This window comes from Crotalus tigris, unplaced genomic scaffold (assembly GCF_016545835.1).
Source record: "Crotalus tigris isolate CLP2741 ecotype Arizona unplaced genomic scaffold, ASM1654583v1 scf7180000018127.1262416, whole genome shotgun sequence".
Lineage (NCBI taxonomy): Eukaryota > Metazoa > Chordata > Lepidosauria > Squamata > Viperidae > Crotalus > Crotalus tigris.
The window spans coordinates 113,963-131,342 of NW_024096838.1; the positions used below are offsets into that span (position 1 = coordinate 113,963).

Sequence of the window (17,380 nt, forward strand, 5' to 3'; positions counted from 1 at the left end):
TCAAATGATTTACATTCAGATGCTTGGCAACTAATTCATATTTATGACGGTCATAGTGTCCTGGGGTCATGTGATCCCCTTTTGCAACCTGACAAGCAAAGTCAATGATGAAACCAGATTCACTTAACAAACTTTTATATCAGGGGTATCAAACTCAATTTCATTGAGAGCCACGTTAACATTGTGGTTACCATCGGGGGCGGGATGTCCCTCCGTCCCTCCTTCTTTCCTTCCTTCCTTCAGACTGTCAGGGCTCAGCGGAAGTGCCAGGATCAGCGCCGGAAAGAAACATAATTAAATCCACCTACCAAATCATAGGGTATATATTTACTATATACATTTTGCATAGCCTTGGGGCTATGCAAAATGTGGCTCTTTGGAAACTCAGCCTTTACAAAACTTTCGTTTGTTTGTTTTTTTTACATGTAGGCACTATTAAGTCTCTCTGGCAGCTTCATTCTTCAATATTTAAGAATACAACCCCAAATCTCTTACACAAACAGAATGCATCATGTCAGTTGTAGGACAAATAACATGAGCAAGCATTGTATTTCCTCCCTGGATAGAATTCTTGCAGCTGCAGAAAAAGCAGCAAAAATAGAAAAAAAGAATAGAAAAAAGAACACGTACCACCGGTAGACCATACAGGTAGTCCTCGAGTTACGAATATAATGGAGCCTGCATATTTCACGCGTAACTCGAAAACACAGAATGAATCTCGTACTCGAACAAGATCACTCCCATGCTCGTTAAGACACATGCGAGTGCACATGAGGTATCTCACAGTGGGAAAGGGCATGGGGGCTAGTGATGGAACAGGCCCCCAAGCCTCCCCAACCCAGTAAGAAACCATGCTTCCCACTCCCTTCTTGCTGTGCCAGACTCACCTTGCCAAATCTGTTTTGGCCGTGGATTCTTTCCCTTTGAGGGAGAGTCGAGTCGGTTTGGAAATGATTTTCACACTGACAATGGAGGCTCCTTGGTGCCATAATATCGTGCAAGTTCAAACACAAATTCTCTGCAAAAGAGGTCATGCTCCCCCGGAAGCTTCCATTCTGATGGGGGGGGAGTGTCTGCCTCATTTGCAAGCCTAGGGGGCAAAGCATGGAATTGGAGTCGGCCAGATGCAGGAACCAATATCGTCAGTGGTCCGTTTGTGCTGCTCGTTCATGTGTGCCAGCCTTAGTTGGAGGGCAGGAACGAAGCCTTCAACTGAGCGGGGAGGCATCGCAGGGTGAATCCCCTTGTACCTGCGCCCAAGCTGCTGGCGGTGGTGGTAACAGCCACCTGAGCGGCTACGATCTCCCCAGCCAGCCAGCCACTCTGTCCCACCTACTCCTTGTCTGTCCAGCCGGTGGCAGAAATCTTGACTGCTCTTCTCCTTGGGCTTCTCCCCAGTGAAGCGGCGGCACCAGCTTCAGTTTTTCCACTCCGTCCGAAATGAAGAAAGTGGAGACACAAAGCAGGATTGCTCTGAAGAAGACACAGGTGTGCTGCTCGCTCATGTGAGCCAGCCTTATTGACAGTAGAATTGGCCTGTCTGAACTATGAGCACAAATACTGACTTTCAGAACTGTATTGTGGAACTATTTTCCTGTAGAAGAAACATACACTGTTGCCTGATATGATGGAACATTTTGGATTATAAATCTTGATTGATAAACAACCTTTAATGGTTTTTATTTCTCCCTGGACAGAAAGGGTATATTTCTCATTGGACAGAAAAATTTGAATTTTACTTATATTTACTTAGGGGAGGTTTAAGAATGGATTGATAAATTGGTTGGATAATCTGGAGCTCCAATGACAACTTAAACTTTCTAAACTCTTAAACAGATTTCTATAGAGGTCACTTACAGAAATTAAAATGGATGTTCCATACATAGCTCTAAATCAGTGGTTCTCAACCTGTGGGTCGGGACCCCATTTGGGGTCGAACGACCATTTCACGGGGGTCGCCAAACCACGCTGTCTGCCATTTTTTTCCCTTTTCCCTAGCTGTCCTACTCCCTCTTATTGGTGGCCACACCCACTTGGGGGTCACCACAACATGGGGAACTGTATTATGGGGTCACGGCATTAGAAAGGTTGAGAACCACTGCTCTAAATGGTAAAAAGCCATCCATAATATCTGTCTCCAGAAGCCTCAGTTTGATATACCACAAGAAAATACTGATGAATCACAAAAAGAAATTCTCTCCATGTTGAAATTAATACAAGAAACAATTACCTTAGCTCGTGATGAGATTAAAAATAATAAAGGAGATGAAATAACAATTTTCTAATTTAAATCTACAAACTCAGAAAATATCTACAGAGAAGTAACTAGGAAAACTAGATAATATTGATTCAAATATGGAGGATCTAAAGGAAGAAACTAACAGCCAGACCCAGACAAATGAAGACATAGAAGACATAACGATAATATTGGAAATGGAAAAGACATTTCACCAACCAAGATTTCAAAGCATGCTGGAGGATAAGGAAGGAGACCCGATGGAATAGAAGATAGAGCCATTAACAGAACTGTAGGGAACTGGAGAAAGAGGGAGGCTGTTTAATGAATATCAATGGACTAGTTCTTCCAGAAATACTTTAATTGAATTGTTTCTCTTGTTCCAAATAATATACACAAAAATAGAGGAAGAATTATTTGATCCAAATGCAGTGACTTGGAAAGTTAATTGGCAAAGGAAGAAAGCTAGAATAAGACTGAAGAAAACAGAAGCTTTGACCTATTAGAGGGGATGTTATATTATTAATTAGATGTTTGAATATGGTTAAGAATGGATTGCTAGAAATAGAAGTATTATTATAACTAGATAGATAAGATTTCTAAACAGAATATTATATATTGGTATGAAAAGGGAAATAAGAATGCTAAGAAGTTTGAATAAGGGAAGCTTTTGGTTACCCAAATATAACTTGTTTTGAAATTATAAATGATTGGGATATTTGGAACATGGATGGGAAATTAAAATTGAAAAAAGCAAAATAGGATACAGATTGTATAAATGGATATTGAGTGCAAATGCAGTTAAGATATGTTTTGGTTAGAACAAATATTCTAAACTGATATTATTGATACTATTAGAAAACTAACAAATTTAATAATAATACAGTTGGAAGGGACTTTGGAGGTCATCTAGTCCAACCCCCTGCTCAGGCAGGAAACCCTATACCAGTGGTGGCAAACCTATGGCATGGGTGCCAGAGGCGGCACTCAGAGCCCTCTCTGTGGGCACGCGCACCATCGCCCCAGTCCTAGGCCTTCAGCTGTGTTTTATAAAACTTTTTCACTTTAGGCCTCCGCCGCCATGTGCAAAAAAAAAAAAAAAGGTTCAATCAATCAGTCAATTTCAAGTTCTCGTGGGAAAAAAAAAGATCTTGCAAAGTTGGAATTGATTGATTGAACTTTTTAGTCCCACCCAGTCTGCCGTTATCACTGCAGCCACGCCCAGCCAATGGGCCATGCCCAGCCAGTGGGCCACACCCACCTGGCACTTGACGATGCATAAGTGGGCTTTGGGTTGCAGTTTGGGCACTCGGTCTCTAAACGGTTCACCATCACTGCCCTATATCATTTCAGACAAATGGCTGTCCAGTCTCTTCTTAAAAACTTCCGGTGTTGGAGCATTCACTGCTTCTGGAGACAGGTTGTTCCACTGGTTAATTGTTCTAACTGTCAGGATTTAGTTTGAAGAAGCTTATATGTATCATGGAATTACTAATGGACTCAGTCATCACATTGTCTATTAAGAACTTGACTGTAAAAATAGAAAATTAATAAACTATTGAACTCTGGTGCTGGAGAAGACTCCTGCGAGTCTCTTGGACTGCAAGGCGTTCAAACCGGTCAGTCCTAGAAGAGATCAACCCCGACTGCTCTTTAGAAGGCCAGATCCTGAAGTTGAAACTCAAATACTTTGGCCACCTAATGAGAAGGAAGGACTCACTGGAGAAGGGCCTCATGCTGGGAAAGATTGAGGGCAATAGAAGAAGGGGACGACAGAGAATGAGATGGCTGGATGGAATCACTGAAGCAGTAGGTGTGAACTTAAATGGACTCCAGAAGATGGTAGAGGACAGGAAGACCTGGAGGAATGTTGTTCATGGGGTCGTGATGGGTCGGACACGACTTCGCAATTAACAACAACAACAACAAAATAAAAGAAAAAGTACCTTGCTTGACAAATCTACAGTGCAGCGAAAAGGCTTTTCATATACAAACAGAGAGAAAGAAGACAGACATAGAAATAGATAGATCAAATAAGATAGAAATAGTTGCAAAGCTGTGATAATAGGAAGAGAGTAAAATAAGCAAGCAAAAGTTAACTTTACAAGTAAGGAGTCGGAGTTTTAAGTATGTCTAATAAATGTTTTTGTGGGAAAAACAAATGTCTTTGCATCTGCTTGTTGTTGTTGTTAACTGCGAAGTCGTGTCCGACCCATCGCGACCCCATGGACAACATTCCTCCAGGTCTTCCTGTCTTCTACCATCTTCTGGAGTCCATTTAAATTCACACCTACTGCTTCAGTGACTCCATCCAGCCATCTCATTCTCTTTGCATCTGCTTATAGTGCAATAATAATAAAAGCCCTAATAATTACTAACAGGCATTTTGGGGGGAAGGATTTGGGTGGGGAACAATGTTCAGAGTTTCAGAGGCTCCTGCTGAGTTGAAGCGATTTATTCAAATATTACCCCAGATGATTCTGTCAAAATGGAGAAAATGCTCCAATTCCAGTTTTCTGTCTGTTGTTGTCCAAATTTTTCATTAGAGAAATAGAAATCAGAGTGGCAATTATACAAGATTAGAAAACCATTGTCCTTTTCTTTTTATTCATGCTCTTCTAGACACATCCCGGTTACCTTAAATTCTATGGATGTTAAGGGGTGTTAAACCTACGCTCCTCTTTCCCGCTCTTTCGGAGATTCCTAGCACTTCGCGCAGAGTCCACCAGGGGGCGCGCTCAGCTTGCAGGAGGAAACCGAACATGCCCGCCGCTTTTCCGCTACCGCAGCTCACGTGTCGACTTGGGCTTTCGTCGGAAGAGGAGGGAAGCGCGTCTGCCCTATGTGCTTCCTCTCCCCCTCTGTGAGCCTGGATCGGGAGGCGCAGAGGCTGCCGCGAAGCCGTGCAAGACGCGGATCCCGACAACGCTCCCGAGTTCAGTGAGTGGCGTTTCTTCCCGTGCAAAGGGGTCCCGCGCTGGAGGCGAGCGTGGAGACGGGCCAAGTCTTCCCCCGGGGTGGGAGTCCGGGGTCCCATGTTGCCCTGCCGCTCTTTCCCATGCTTTGACCGGGCGGAGGGGGGAACAAAGGAGAGAAATAGGGGTCGGCAGAAGGGAGGGGCCGTTTCCCCCCATTTCCTGGGGGAAACCTCTGCATGGGGGGGAGGGGGAGGCTTGTCCGAAGTCCCTCTGCCGGCCCCGGGTGGGAGGACCGGGACTGGGGTGCTGCTAACTCCGCCTCTCCCCACAACTTCAAAGGGGCTCTGCCGGCAGACAGAAGGGAGAGAATGCTGAGATGCAGCATTAGCACCCGATGCCCGGTTGGGCTGGTGTTTCCCAAACCTCTTTCAAGCCTGGGAGTTGAAGTCCATATTTATCTTCATTTGTCCATCTTTGGAAAAGCGTGGATTAGGCTAAGAAGTGGGGAACGTGTTTGTCGGAGTTGCATGAATCAGAAGCTCATCTTAGGCTGTCAATGCTTCATTCATTTGGCTGTTCGTCCTATGTGTATCGGATGGTGGCTTGTTAATTCAGGCTTCTGAAGTTCTCAAAGGGGTTTGGACCAGACTGATTAATGGGGTTCTGCTGTCTAAAGTTTTACTGTAAGTTCAAATGTTGATTCATATTCTCATTAAATTGATTGATATGCGGTAGATCTCATCTCACTTGCGGTTTTGTGACTTGAGACATTTCTTGTTTGTAGGATTGTTCTTAACTCCAACTTTCTTTTGAAATCATTAGAATAAATAACAAGGAAACAGAAACCCAGAACATATTTTAAATATATTTTGAGTCTTTGATAGAAGTTGATCAAGAAGGATTTGTCAGAATATGCCCCAGCTGCACAGACGTTAAAGTACGTAACAGGATTCCCCACTTTCTTTCCTGACTTTAGTGGTTTTATAAGATTTTCTTCTTGTTATTTTTTCTTTGGGGATGGATTTTCGCTAGTTCAATTAGACACCCTGTTTTCTTGGTACTTTCTTTGGTTTTCCATTTTGGATATGTAAACTGCAAATCTTTAGTGTTTATTCTGAAGACAAAGAGTAAACTAAGATCAGATCCTCCCCGCTTAAGAACGTGGATGAACATCACTTTAGGGTGTATTCTTTCAAGCCCTGTGTTTCATGTGAACTTTGCTTATGTGGTTGGAATCAGGGCAAATTGTGTGGAGCAGCCTTTGTGTTATAGTAGTGTTTCTCAACCTTGACAATTTTAAGGCATGTGGACTTCAACTCCCAGAATTCCACAGCCAGCAATGCTGGCTGTGGAATTCTGGAAGTTGAAGTCCACATGCCTTAAAATTGTCAAGGTTGAGAAACACTGTGTTATAGTATGTTCCCAAAAAGCAAGTGCTGAAAAATAGAAAGTGAGCATCCTAAACCAGGATCATTTCTTTTGCCTTTCATTTGATGTGAACACAACCTTCATGGCATTGTTTGAAAGTTGTTCCTTCTCAGAATCTTTTCCCTCAGTATTATTCCATGTTAGGGTCTTCTTCCTTTTCCTCACTAAGACCCCTGAGGAAAGATAAAGTTTTCTTTCTTGGGATAAGCCATTTTTGGAATTTCCTCCTTACCTCTTCTCTGGCTCCAGTTACTTACAAACATACAAACTTAAAGACAAGAGTGGGGAACATCCTTAATGAATGTCTAATGCCTAAATGTCTCAATATCAAGCACAAGAAAGTGTCCAATTTCTGTATTCCATTCCAGTTTAATAAGCCCCTTGAGTTCTGGCATCTTGTATGATCCCTAAGTGTAGAATATATATGATCTTAAATTTGAAAAACAGCTAGCCTACACTTTGGAGGATTTTGTATTTCCTTTTTACCCAAATATAAAAGATTTGCTTTATAATCCAATATGAAATATTCCATGTGTTGATGTAAGCAAGGACCATATTTCACACCACACTTGCTGGACAGACAGAAACATAAATACCCAGAGGATCCATCTGTTCAATACCACTGCAATCCTTTACCAGCTTCCCTTTCATGAGGAGGAATGTTGTTCAATAGTTAAGTCCACCGCCTTCTCGTTTTTTCAGTTTATTTTCTTTTGCATCTCAGATGCAGAAATAGAATCATCTCAACAATCGTCATGTTATAGCATGTCTTTGTTCCAAAAAAAAAACAGCGCTGAAAAAACAGGAAGCCAGGGTCATTTCCTTGTCATTTCATGTGATGTGAACTCAACCTTCCTGCCATTGTTAGAATGTTGTTCCTTCCCAGGATCATTTCACTCAGTATTATTCCAGGCTGGGGATCCTTTTCCTCACTAAGACCCCTCTGCAAAAGGTAAACTTCAGTAAGGCATTTGGTAAAGTAGATCGCAACCTACTACTTGATAAGATAGAAAAATGTGGGTTAGACAGCATCACCACCAGATGGATTTGTAGTTGGCTGACCGGCCGTATTCAGCCCAAAGAGGTTTTTTTTTATCCTTTTCCAGCTGCAATCTGAAAGGCTGAGAAGTTCAGGCACATCAAAGAGTCTAGTTGCTATCTCTGTTTGGGCTTCAAGGCAAGGTCAGTCCTTCCAAGCAACGTGCAAAGCAAGGTCTTAGTGCTGTTCCTTTTGTCACCACTAGATTCAGTAAATGTGTGTTTTTCAACCAGGCCTTGTTTCTCAAAGATTCAATCTGATATTTTTCAAAAAAAAGGATAAAGTTTTCAAAATATTTTAAGTCTCCCAAATTTTTCAGTGTTGCAACTTTAAATTATTTCCAAATTAGTTTTATAATCTATCTGCTTTCTCCCCAAAAATATTGAACCACCGCTGTTCTTCTAGAGCAGACATGTCAAACACAAGGCCCGGGGGAAAGATGCGGCCCACGAAGTGGTTTCATGTGGCCCGCGAAGCCATCCTGGAAACAGTGAGGGAATGGCCCCCACTGCCTTGGCCCTGGCCCAGGCCGGCCGACAATGTACAATTTTGTGGTGGCCATCTATGCTGAAACGCATTCAGTCTTAGCTCCACAAGGCCGTCTAGAAACAGTGAGGAAATTATTTCCAAATTAGTTTTATAATCTATCTGCTTTCTCCCCAAAAATATTGAACCACCGCTGTTCTGCTAGGCTAGGGGGAGGGGCACCAAGGAAACCCCTCCCCCCTCCATCTTCTTGCTTCTGGGAGCCTTGCTTTTTGGGATTCTTTTCCTCAGGGAAAATTTTTAAAATTGTAGAGCAGGAAAAATATTCACACCCAGTTCCAAATGCGTTGCTTAAACTGCTGAATAGTGGGTTTTTTTTCCTGGCCGTTGGTAGCTTCTGACTGGCCACTGGATTGCAGCCAATCTTTTACCTGTTAGTTCAGAGGGCTTCCTCGGATCGAACGGCTGGACCACATCTCACCGTGATCTACAAGGGTCCCCTCCTTCTTTGTGGCCTCTCTGGGGTGACTAGGTCCCAGCAGGATGCAATTCGTAGCTGGCTGATCGGCCATACTCATTGTGTGGTCCTCAATGGAACTGCATCTACCTTGAGAGAAGTGTGTAGTGGGGTGCTCCAGAGCTCTGTTCTGGACCCAGGGCTCTTCAACATCTTCATCAATGATTTGGATGAGGGGATAGATGGGGAACTCATCAAATTTGCAGACGACAGCAAGCTGGCTGGAATAGCCAACACTCCAGAAGACAGGCTTAGGATACAGGAGGATCTGGACAGACTGGAACATTGGGTGCTATCTAACAAACTGAAATTCAATAGTGAAGAAAGTAAGAATCTACATTTAGGCAAGAAAAACCAAATGCACAGGTATAGTATAGGTGGTACCTTGTCCAATAGTAGTAACTATGAGAGGGATCTCGGAGTCCTAGTGGACAATCACTTAAATGAGTTAGCCATGTGCTGCAGCTGCCAAAAAAGCCAACACAGTGCTAGGCTGCATTAACAAGAGGGATAGAATCAAGATCACATGAAGTGTTAATACCACTTTACAATGTCTTTGTAAGGCCACACCTGGAATACTGCATCCAGTTTTGGTCACCACAATGTTAAAAAAAATGTTGAGACTCTAGAAAGAGTACAGAAAAGAGCAACAAAGACGATTACCAGACTGGAGGTTAAAACATATAAAGAATGGTTGCTGGAATTGGGTATGTTTAGTTCAGGGGTAGGCAACCTTGTCTCTTTTATGACTCATCGACTTCAACTCCCAGAATTCCTGAGCCAGCCATGCTGGCTCAGGAATTCTGGGAGTTGAAGTCCATGAGTCATAAAAGAGCCAAGGTTGCCGACCCCATGTCTAGTTTAATGAAGAGAAGGACGAGGGGGGACATCATAGCAGTGTTCCAATATCTCAGGGGTTGCCACAAAGAAGAGGGAGTCAACTATTTTTCAAAGCACCTGAAGGCAGAACAAGAAGCAATGGATGGAAACTAACCAAAGAGAGAAGCAACCTAGAACTAAGGAGAAATTTCCTGACAGTTAGAACAATTAACCAGTGAAACAACCTGCCTCCAGAAGTTGTGAATGCTCAAACACTGAAAGGTTTTAAGAAGAGACTGGACAGCCATTTGTCCGAAATGGGTATAGGGTTTCCTGCCTGAGGAGGGGGTTGGACTTGATGACCTCCTTACAGTCCCATAAGGTATTAATCTTGTGAATTCTCAAGCTTCCTCCTTCCACTATGTATTCAAGATGGACAGTGATTAACATTTATATCTATTTATATGTAAGGGTGTAGGTATATACATATGCTGTATATAGCATGTTTATATGTGTGTTATGTATGTGTACATAAAATGACAAAAGGATATCTACTGTATTTTTCCGCCTATAAGATGCACCCTTGTATAAGATGCTGTGGCATGCAAGTTTCTCCGCACCGATCAGCTGTTTGGCACAGCGCTGAACAGCTGAGCCTGCGAATCTGGATGTTCGGCTGGCCGGCGATCTTGCCCTCTCCCCCCTCCCGTTAGTGGCAAGCCCACAGGGGCCTGACACTGTACCAGGCGGCATGGCAACCCACACAGGCATACCCTGGGCTGCAGAGGTTACCATTATTTTTCTGTGTATAAGACGCTGCACTTGTATAATTTTTGAACAGGGTGTTTGCAGGAAAAAATAGCATACACGGAAAAATACGGTATCTTTCTATTTATCTTAAAGACAAGAGTGGGGAACATACTTAATTAATGTCTAATAACTAAATGTCTCAACATGAAGCACAAGAAACATGTAAAAATTCTGTATTCCATTCCAGTTTCTTAAGCTCTTTGAGTTCTGGAACCTTTATGAACCCTAACGTAGGGTATATGTAGATCTTAAATTTGAAAAAAACATAGCCTACCCTTTCGGGAAAAAAAGAAATAGAAAATCCTACAAATATAAAACCACACTTGATGGACAGACAGACAGAGAAATACCCAGAGGTTAGAATGCAGTATTGCAGGCTACTTCAGCTGATTGATACCTGCCAGTAGTTCAGCAATTCAATTCTCACTGCTCAAAGTTGACTCAGCCTTCCATCCTTCTGAGGTCAGTAAAATAAGGACCCAGATTGTTCAGGGCAATATGCTGACTATGAAAACCATTTAGGGCTGCAAAGCACTGTGAAGCAGTACATAAGTCTAAGAACTATTGCTATTGCAATCCTTTGCCAGTTCAGAAAAAGACTCCCTTCCATAAAGATGAATGTTGTTCAGTGATTAAGTCCACCTCATTCTTTGAATTTATTTTCTTTTCCATCTCAGATGCAGAAACTAGAGTCCTCTCAACAACCTTCCTAGCAACAAAAAGTTAACTCTTGGGTGAAGTGCAGTCAGTCCTGCAGTTACCGGAATAGTCCTATGAATTGAAAGATGTTTGGAGATCCACAAGATTCCTCTGACCTATCTGGAATTTCCTTCCAGGACAGGCAAAGGATGCAGAAACAACCGTTAGCAAGTGAGGGAACTGGAAAAGGCCCCTCTGCTGTTGAGCCTGGCAGTTGTGGGAAGATCTGGGCAAAAACTGGGCAGAAGTTCCTGGAGGAGAAAACCATCATCCGTTCAGAGATTCAGCCCTGGAACTTCAGAAACATCCAATACCAGGAAATGGAAAGTCCCCAAGGACTTTTCAGCCGACTCCACAATATTTATAGTCAATGGCTGAGGCTAGAAATGCACCCTGAAACCCAAATGTTGGATCTAGTAGTTCTGGAGCAGCTGCTGGCCCTTCTGCCCCCACAGATGGAAAACTGGTTGCGGGAGTGTGGAGCAGAGACCAGCTCCCAAGCGGTGGCCCTGGTGGAAGGCTTTCTCATGAGTCAAGCAGAGGAGCAGAAGGAACAAGTCAAGTTGCAGGTGAGAGACCTTCTCCTTGGAAGTCCAGAAGGGAATAAAGAATGTGTTTGAATTTTTCACCCCTCCCTTCCCCACTTCTCTGCTCTTTGTAATATGTGGAGATATTTCACTAGTTCTTGCAGGACATTGTTCCATTATCCATTATAGAAGATAGACTGGAGACAGCTGTTCCTTTCTTACATTCTCGGCTCATTGATTGATATTGTGGGATTGAAGTTGTTTTTAGAGAATAAGAATCCATGTTGTGTAATTTCTTATTCAAGTTTTTCCCTCTGCAGACTAGAGATCCTATGAGAATCAGGAATCCATCAAATCTCCCCCTGGAGCTGCTTTTCAGGAGGATCTCTCAGGATGCCGCAAGTCAGGACATCTCAGATGGTAATCAAAAATCCACCTATTCCTAAGAAAGGTCTCAGCTCTCTTTCTCTATATCTTCCATTCTGTAGAATGCCTCCTGCTATTTTGTTTATTATCCATTGAAAAACTCTGTCTCCCTCACAGGGAAGAATAGAACGAATTTGACTCCTATCTATGGTGGTGCTGAAAGAGTGGTTGAAACTCCAACTCAAGTAAGAGATGATAAGAAATAACATTTTCAGTGTTAGTGTTTGCTGAATAGTGATCCTTTTATTAATTGTTTGAGGTGGACTTGTGCAAGGCTACTCAATAATAACCGAAGGAATCACATTGGCACCTTACAGCTTCTAAAAAGCCTTGTTTATAACCAATGATAACAAAATAATGGCACCAGGTTAAAAGATGAAGCAGACGATTAAAATCCAAAGGGGGTGGGCAGATCAAGGCCCCTCAACCTTTAAAGTAATTTCTAATACTGCAATTTGTGCCTAGAATTTGGGACCAAACAATCCAGCTTTGGAAAGGATGAGAAATGCTCTTCCCAAGCAGCTTTCTCTTCTTCGGCCATTGGGTTGGGGTACAAGTAGTGGATTCCTTGTAATGTGAGGAGCAGCGGAAACAGGGCTTGTGTGCCTTTGTTGATAATACCCATGTAAATCCCTGAGTGGCTCTCAAACAACTTTAATGAAGGTTTTGGGCATGGATAGGATTGTGTGTTCTGAAAACACCACAATTCTTTTACTTAAATGGTAAAAAAAACCTCCACCTGCATTTTCTTCTGCAAACGCTGGGTGTATGGGAGTGAGTGATAGGTGGGGGTTCCAGGCCCATTCCAGTTGATTCTCTCCAAATGCTGAAAGTCTTGTTGATGGATGGGGACAGACAGAAAGATCCAGGTGAAAAGTGGGATTCCCTTCACTGAATGGCCTCAAAATGTATATCTTTGTTTGGAATCACATAAAAAATACTTCAGGTCTTTAAAATCTTCCCCGTTTTTGATCTGTTTCCTTGTCATTCAGAATGGCCTTGTGTCCTTTGAGGAGGTGGCTGTGTATTTCTCCGAAGAGGAGTGGTCTCAGCTGGATGCCGACCAAAAAGCGCTGCATTGGGAAGTCATGCTGGAAAATCATAGGAACGTGGTCTCTTTGGGTAAGAGCCCTTCCAGCTTTTTGTGTATAATAGTCTCATTACGGTTATCATGCTCAGAAACAATGTTCAATGACTGTTGCTTAGTGCCAGCATAAAGTGTTGTGATTACAGTTGGATATTAATCTTTCAAGTTTTCATTATCACTGAACGTCTTTGAATTCAAACTTTTCTAGCTTTTTTACAAGTCCACCAGAGCACGACAAAATGATCCTTTATCTTGTCGACATTTCTGATATTATTTTGGGTACATTTATACACTTCTGAATATTCGTCTATTCATATTTCTCAGCCTGATTAAAGGTTTTAACAATTACGTATTGTTTATACACAACAGAGATTCAAATTCTGCTTTATGTTGTTCCCTCTATCTACCTGGAATCTTTCTGACAATATGAAAACGACTGACAGTTATATCCTTTTGCCATTCTTGACTTAGTTTGGTATTCCTGCAGCTCAAATTATAATGACTTTCGACATGTTATCCATTGTCTTTTTTTTTCCTGCTTCTATTTTCTGCTAAGAGTCATTATGATGTTTTGGGACACAGTCTGATTTTATATCTGTTTCATATTCTCAATGTGGTATTTCTGAAGTTATGGTTTTAAAATCTAGATTGAGCCTAAATTTATCGTAACACAAAGATGCATGGTATACAAACCTCTGTCATGCCCTTCTAGTTATAACAATTCTCAGCAACTCCTATTTCTTATCCAAACGACAGAGCAGACTATAAAGTCCAATTTCAAATCGGGCAAACCAAATCCTCCCCTTTTCTTCGAATTTTGGATAATTTGAAATTTAATCTGTGGTTTTGCCCTAGCCATACAAAACTTGATTTAACCTCCAAAATTTTAATCAAGAAAATCCAGATTAAATTCTTAAAGGGCTTCTCTGAGAAGATTGAAGCTGTTTGTTTTTTCATTATATTCAAACTTCCTATGCTTTGCTCTTTTTCTCTAAAGTTATTTTTATTTTTATTTTCCTGTGAAGGTAATGGGGAAGAATATGAAGATTCCTGGGAACTATTCCAAATGATCACTCGTGGGTACAATAGGAAGAGTCCTGCAGTTCTAATGGAAGAAGAAAGCCATGAGAGAAACCAGGCAAATAACTGCAATCGGGAAAATTCATCTTCTGTTCATGCACCGACTAAAGCCCTTGTGGCCCAACAAGGAAAAATAAAAAACAGATGTATTGGAAAACATATAAAGGTATTCATAAAGAAATTAAATGTAAATAAATTCTATCAAACCCAAACTGAAGGAGGAGATTATGTATGTAGAGACAATGGAAATAATTACAAATGGACTTTGTCTCTTCCTCATAAAAATGGGTCCCATACATCTCAAAAAAGGACCCACACAGGAGAGAAGCCCTATAAATGCGTGGAGCGTGGACAGAGCTTTGTTAAGAACAATCAACTTATTTTCCATAAAAGGATCCACAAAGCAGAGGAAACCTATAAATCCATGGAGTGTGGGAAAAGCTTTACTAAGAGCAGACAACTAACTTCTTATAAAAAGATCCACACAAGAGAGAAGCCCTACCAATGCAGAGAGTGTGGAAAGTGCTTTACCTCACTCAGAAATCTTTTTATGCATGGAACGATCCACAAAGGGAAAATGCCTTATAAATGCACGGAGTGTGGAAAGAACTTTACTCACATAAAGACTCTTACTTTCCATAAAAGGATCCACACAGGGGAGAAGCCCTATAAATGCATGGAGTGTGGAAAGTGCTTCACTTGTAGTAATTCTCTTACTTCTCACTTAAGGATCCATACAGGGGAAAAGCCATATAAATGCACTGAGTGTGGAAAGAGCTTCGCTTGTAGTAAATCTCTTACTTTGCATAACTGGATCCATACAGGGGAGAAGCCGTATAAATGCATGGAGTGTGAAAAGAGCTTTATTTTTAAAAGTCATCTTAGGTCACATAGAAGGAGCCACACAGGGGAGAAGCCATATAAATACATGGACTGTGGAAAGAGCTTTACTAGGAATGGTCATCTTACATATCATAAGAGGATCCACACAGGAGAGAAGCCCTATAAATGCATGGAGTGTGGAAAGAGCTTTACTCAAAGAATCAGTCTTACTTCCCATAAAAGGATCCATACAAAGGAGAAGCCATATAAATGCACTGAGTGTGGAAAGAGCTTCACTTTTAGTTCTTCTCTTACTTTGCATTACCGGATCCATACAGGGGAAAAGCCATATAAATGCACTGAGTGTGGAAAGAGCTTCGCTTGTAGTAATTCTCTTACTTCACATTACCGGATCCATACAGGGGAGAAGCCATATAAATGCATGGAGTGTGGAAAGAACTTTACTCACATAAAGACTCTTACTTTCCATAAAAGGATCCACACAGGGGAGAAGCCCTATAAATGCATGGAGTGTGGAAAGTGCTTCTTTCACAGTAATTCTCTTACTTCCCATCACTGGATCCATACAGGGGAGAAGCCATTTAAGTGCACAGAGTGTGGAAAGAGCTTCTCTCACAATTCTTCTCTTACTGTTCATAAACGAGTCCACACAGGGGAGAAACCATATAAATGCATGGAGTGTGAAAAGACTTTTACTACGAGCAGCAGTCTTACTTCCCATAAAAGGATCCACACAGGGGAGAAGCCATATAAATGCACTGGGTGTGGAAAAAGCTTTACTTTTAGTTCTTCTCTTACTTCCCATTACCGGATCCATATAGGGGAGAAGCCCTATAAATCCATGGAATATGGAAAGAGCTTCCATAAAAGCAGTGAACTTATTTTCCATAGAAGGATCCACACAGGGGAGAAACCATATAAGTGCATGGAGTGTGGAAAGAGCTTTATTAAGAACTGCCTACTTATTTACCATAGCAGGACACATACTGGGGAGAAGCCATATAAATGCATGGAGTGTGGAAAATGCTTTTCTGTATCTATTAACCTTACCTCCCACAAAAAGATTCACACGGGGGAGAAGCCTTATAAATGTATAGAATGTGGAAAGAGTTTTTCTACGAAGAGTTATCTTAACATCCATAAAAGGATCCACACAGGGGAGAAGCCATATAAATGCATGGAGTGTGGAAAATGCTTTTCTGTCTCTACTAACCTCAACTCCCATAAAAAGATTCACATGGGGGGGAAGCCTTATAAATGTATAGAATGTGGAAAGAGTTTTTCTACGAAGAGTTATCTTAACATCCATAAAAGGATCCACACAGGGGAGAAGCCGTATAAATGTATGGTGTGTGGAAAAAGTTTTATTACAAACAGTTATCTTAACTCCCATAAAAGGACTCACACAGTGTAGAAGTCCTATAAATTTGTGAAATAGGGAAAAGGCTTGAAGAGGACCAATGGCTGAATGTTCCATAAACATACATTTGGATGAGACGGTTTAATGTTAGGTTTAGTTGTTGAAAATATATGTGTTTCCTAATTTCATTTACTGAATTAAGAAAGGGGTTTTTTGAGTCTGACCTTCATAATTTGAAGCCCAAGAGAGATGAATTCACTAATAGAAACCAAATGCTAGGCATCTGGTGTTTTAATTATGAACAGTGTAGCTACTGTCATTTGAAGGCCACCAATGCCGTTTCACATAAAAAAAGAGAACATCTTTTTTTTCTTCACGTTTATCCCATTTCCAATGGATCATAATAAGGAAAGCCCAAATCCCCAATAAAAGTTCTATAAAAATTAATTTTTGAGAGCAAGCATAGGGCTTAGCAAAATATCATTCCAGGCATAGCATGGGAAATGCATAAATCAGGAAAGATTTCAGATGGCTATTTTTGCTTTCTTTGAAGCTTGCTAGCAACTGCCATAACTAAGGGAAGACATTTCACAGGGGTAGAGTGCTAGAGGTGTGAAAGAATATTATAAGAATTTGAGGAGCAAAGACATTAACAGGAACCAGAGGTGCCAGACTGAGCCATCTGCCTGCCCTCAAGGACACTAGCCCTGCGAAAGGAATTTATAGCCACTCCTGATGCACCAGGTTCCCAAAACATTGGACCGGGATTGGATTGGACTGTTCTGGCCAAGGGGAGGGATTTGGACATTGGGGATTGCTTTCAATATACAGTTTTCACGCAGTTTTTCTTTAGAGCTTGCCTCGCTCACACTGCACTCAGTAAAGGGTAAAAGGTAAAAGTATCTTTTCTCTAACATCCATGGAATCAAGAGTCATTCTTTCATGGGGAGTAAACTAGCCAGTCTGACAAAAGAGTTGCAGATATTATAGCGACATATGAATTACCAAAATAAGTGTGATGCTATAGAACAGAGGTTCCCAACCATTTGGGCACCAGGGACTGGTTCCTTAGAGAGAGGTTTTTCCACGGAGGGGACATGGTTTT

The 17,380-nt window shown here is 41.6% G+C and overlaps 1 protein-coding gene across 3 annotated transcripts; it reads left to right on the plus strand.

The window, feature by feature from the left end:
- The first annotated feature begins 5,009 nt into the window (after window positions 1–5,009).
- On the plus strand, window positions 5,010–17,380 carry LOC120310170 (zinc finger protein 420-like). Of its 3 annotated transcripts, XM_039348297.1 has the most exons (7): window positions 5,010–5,176; window positions 5,494–5,837; window positions 10,931–11,521; window positions 11,785–11,899; window positions 12,023–12,090; window positions 12,898–13,027; window positions 14,018–17,380. In XM_039348297.1, the coding sequence occupies exons 3-7, from the start codon at window positions 11,039–11,041 to the stop codon at window positions 16,327–16,329; spliced, it is 3,108 nt and encodes a 1,035-aa protein (XP_039204231.1). In that variant the 5' UTR covers window positions 5,010–5,176; window positions 5,494–5,837; window positions 10,931–11,038; the 3' UTR covers window positions 16,330–17,380. The 3 variants fall into 3 exon arrangements, with proteins under 3 accessions (XP_039204231.1, XP_039204230.1, XP_039204232.1); XM_039348296.1 differs by lacking the exon at window positions 5,494–5,837; XM_039348298.1 differs by lacking the exon at window positions 5,494–5,837 and having other exon boundaries at window positions 11,800–11,899; window positions 14,018–17,375.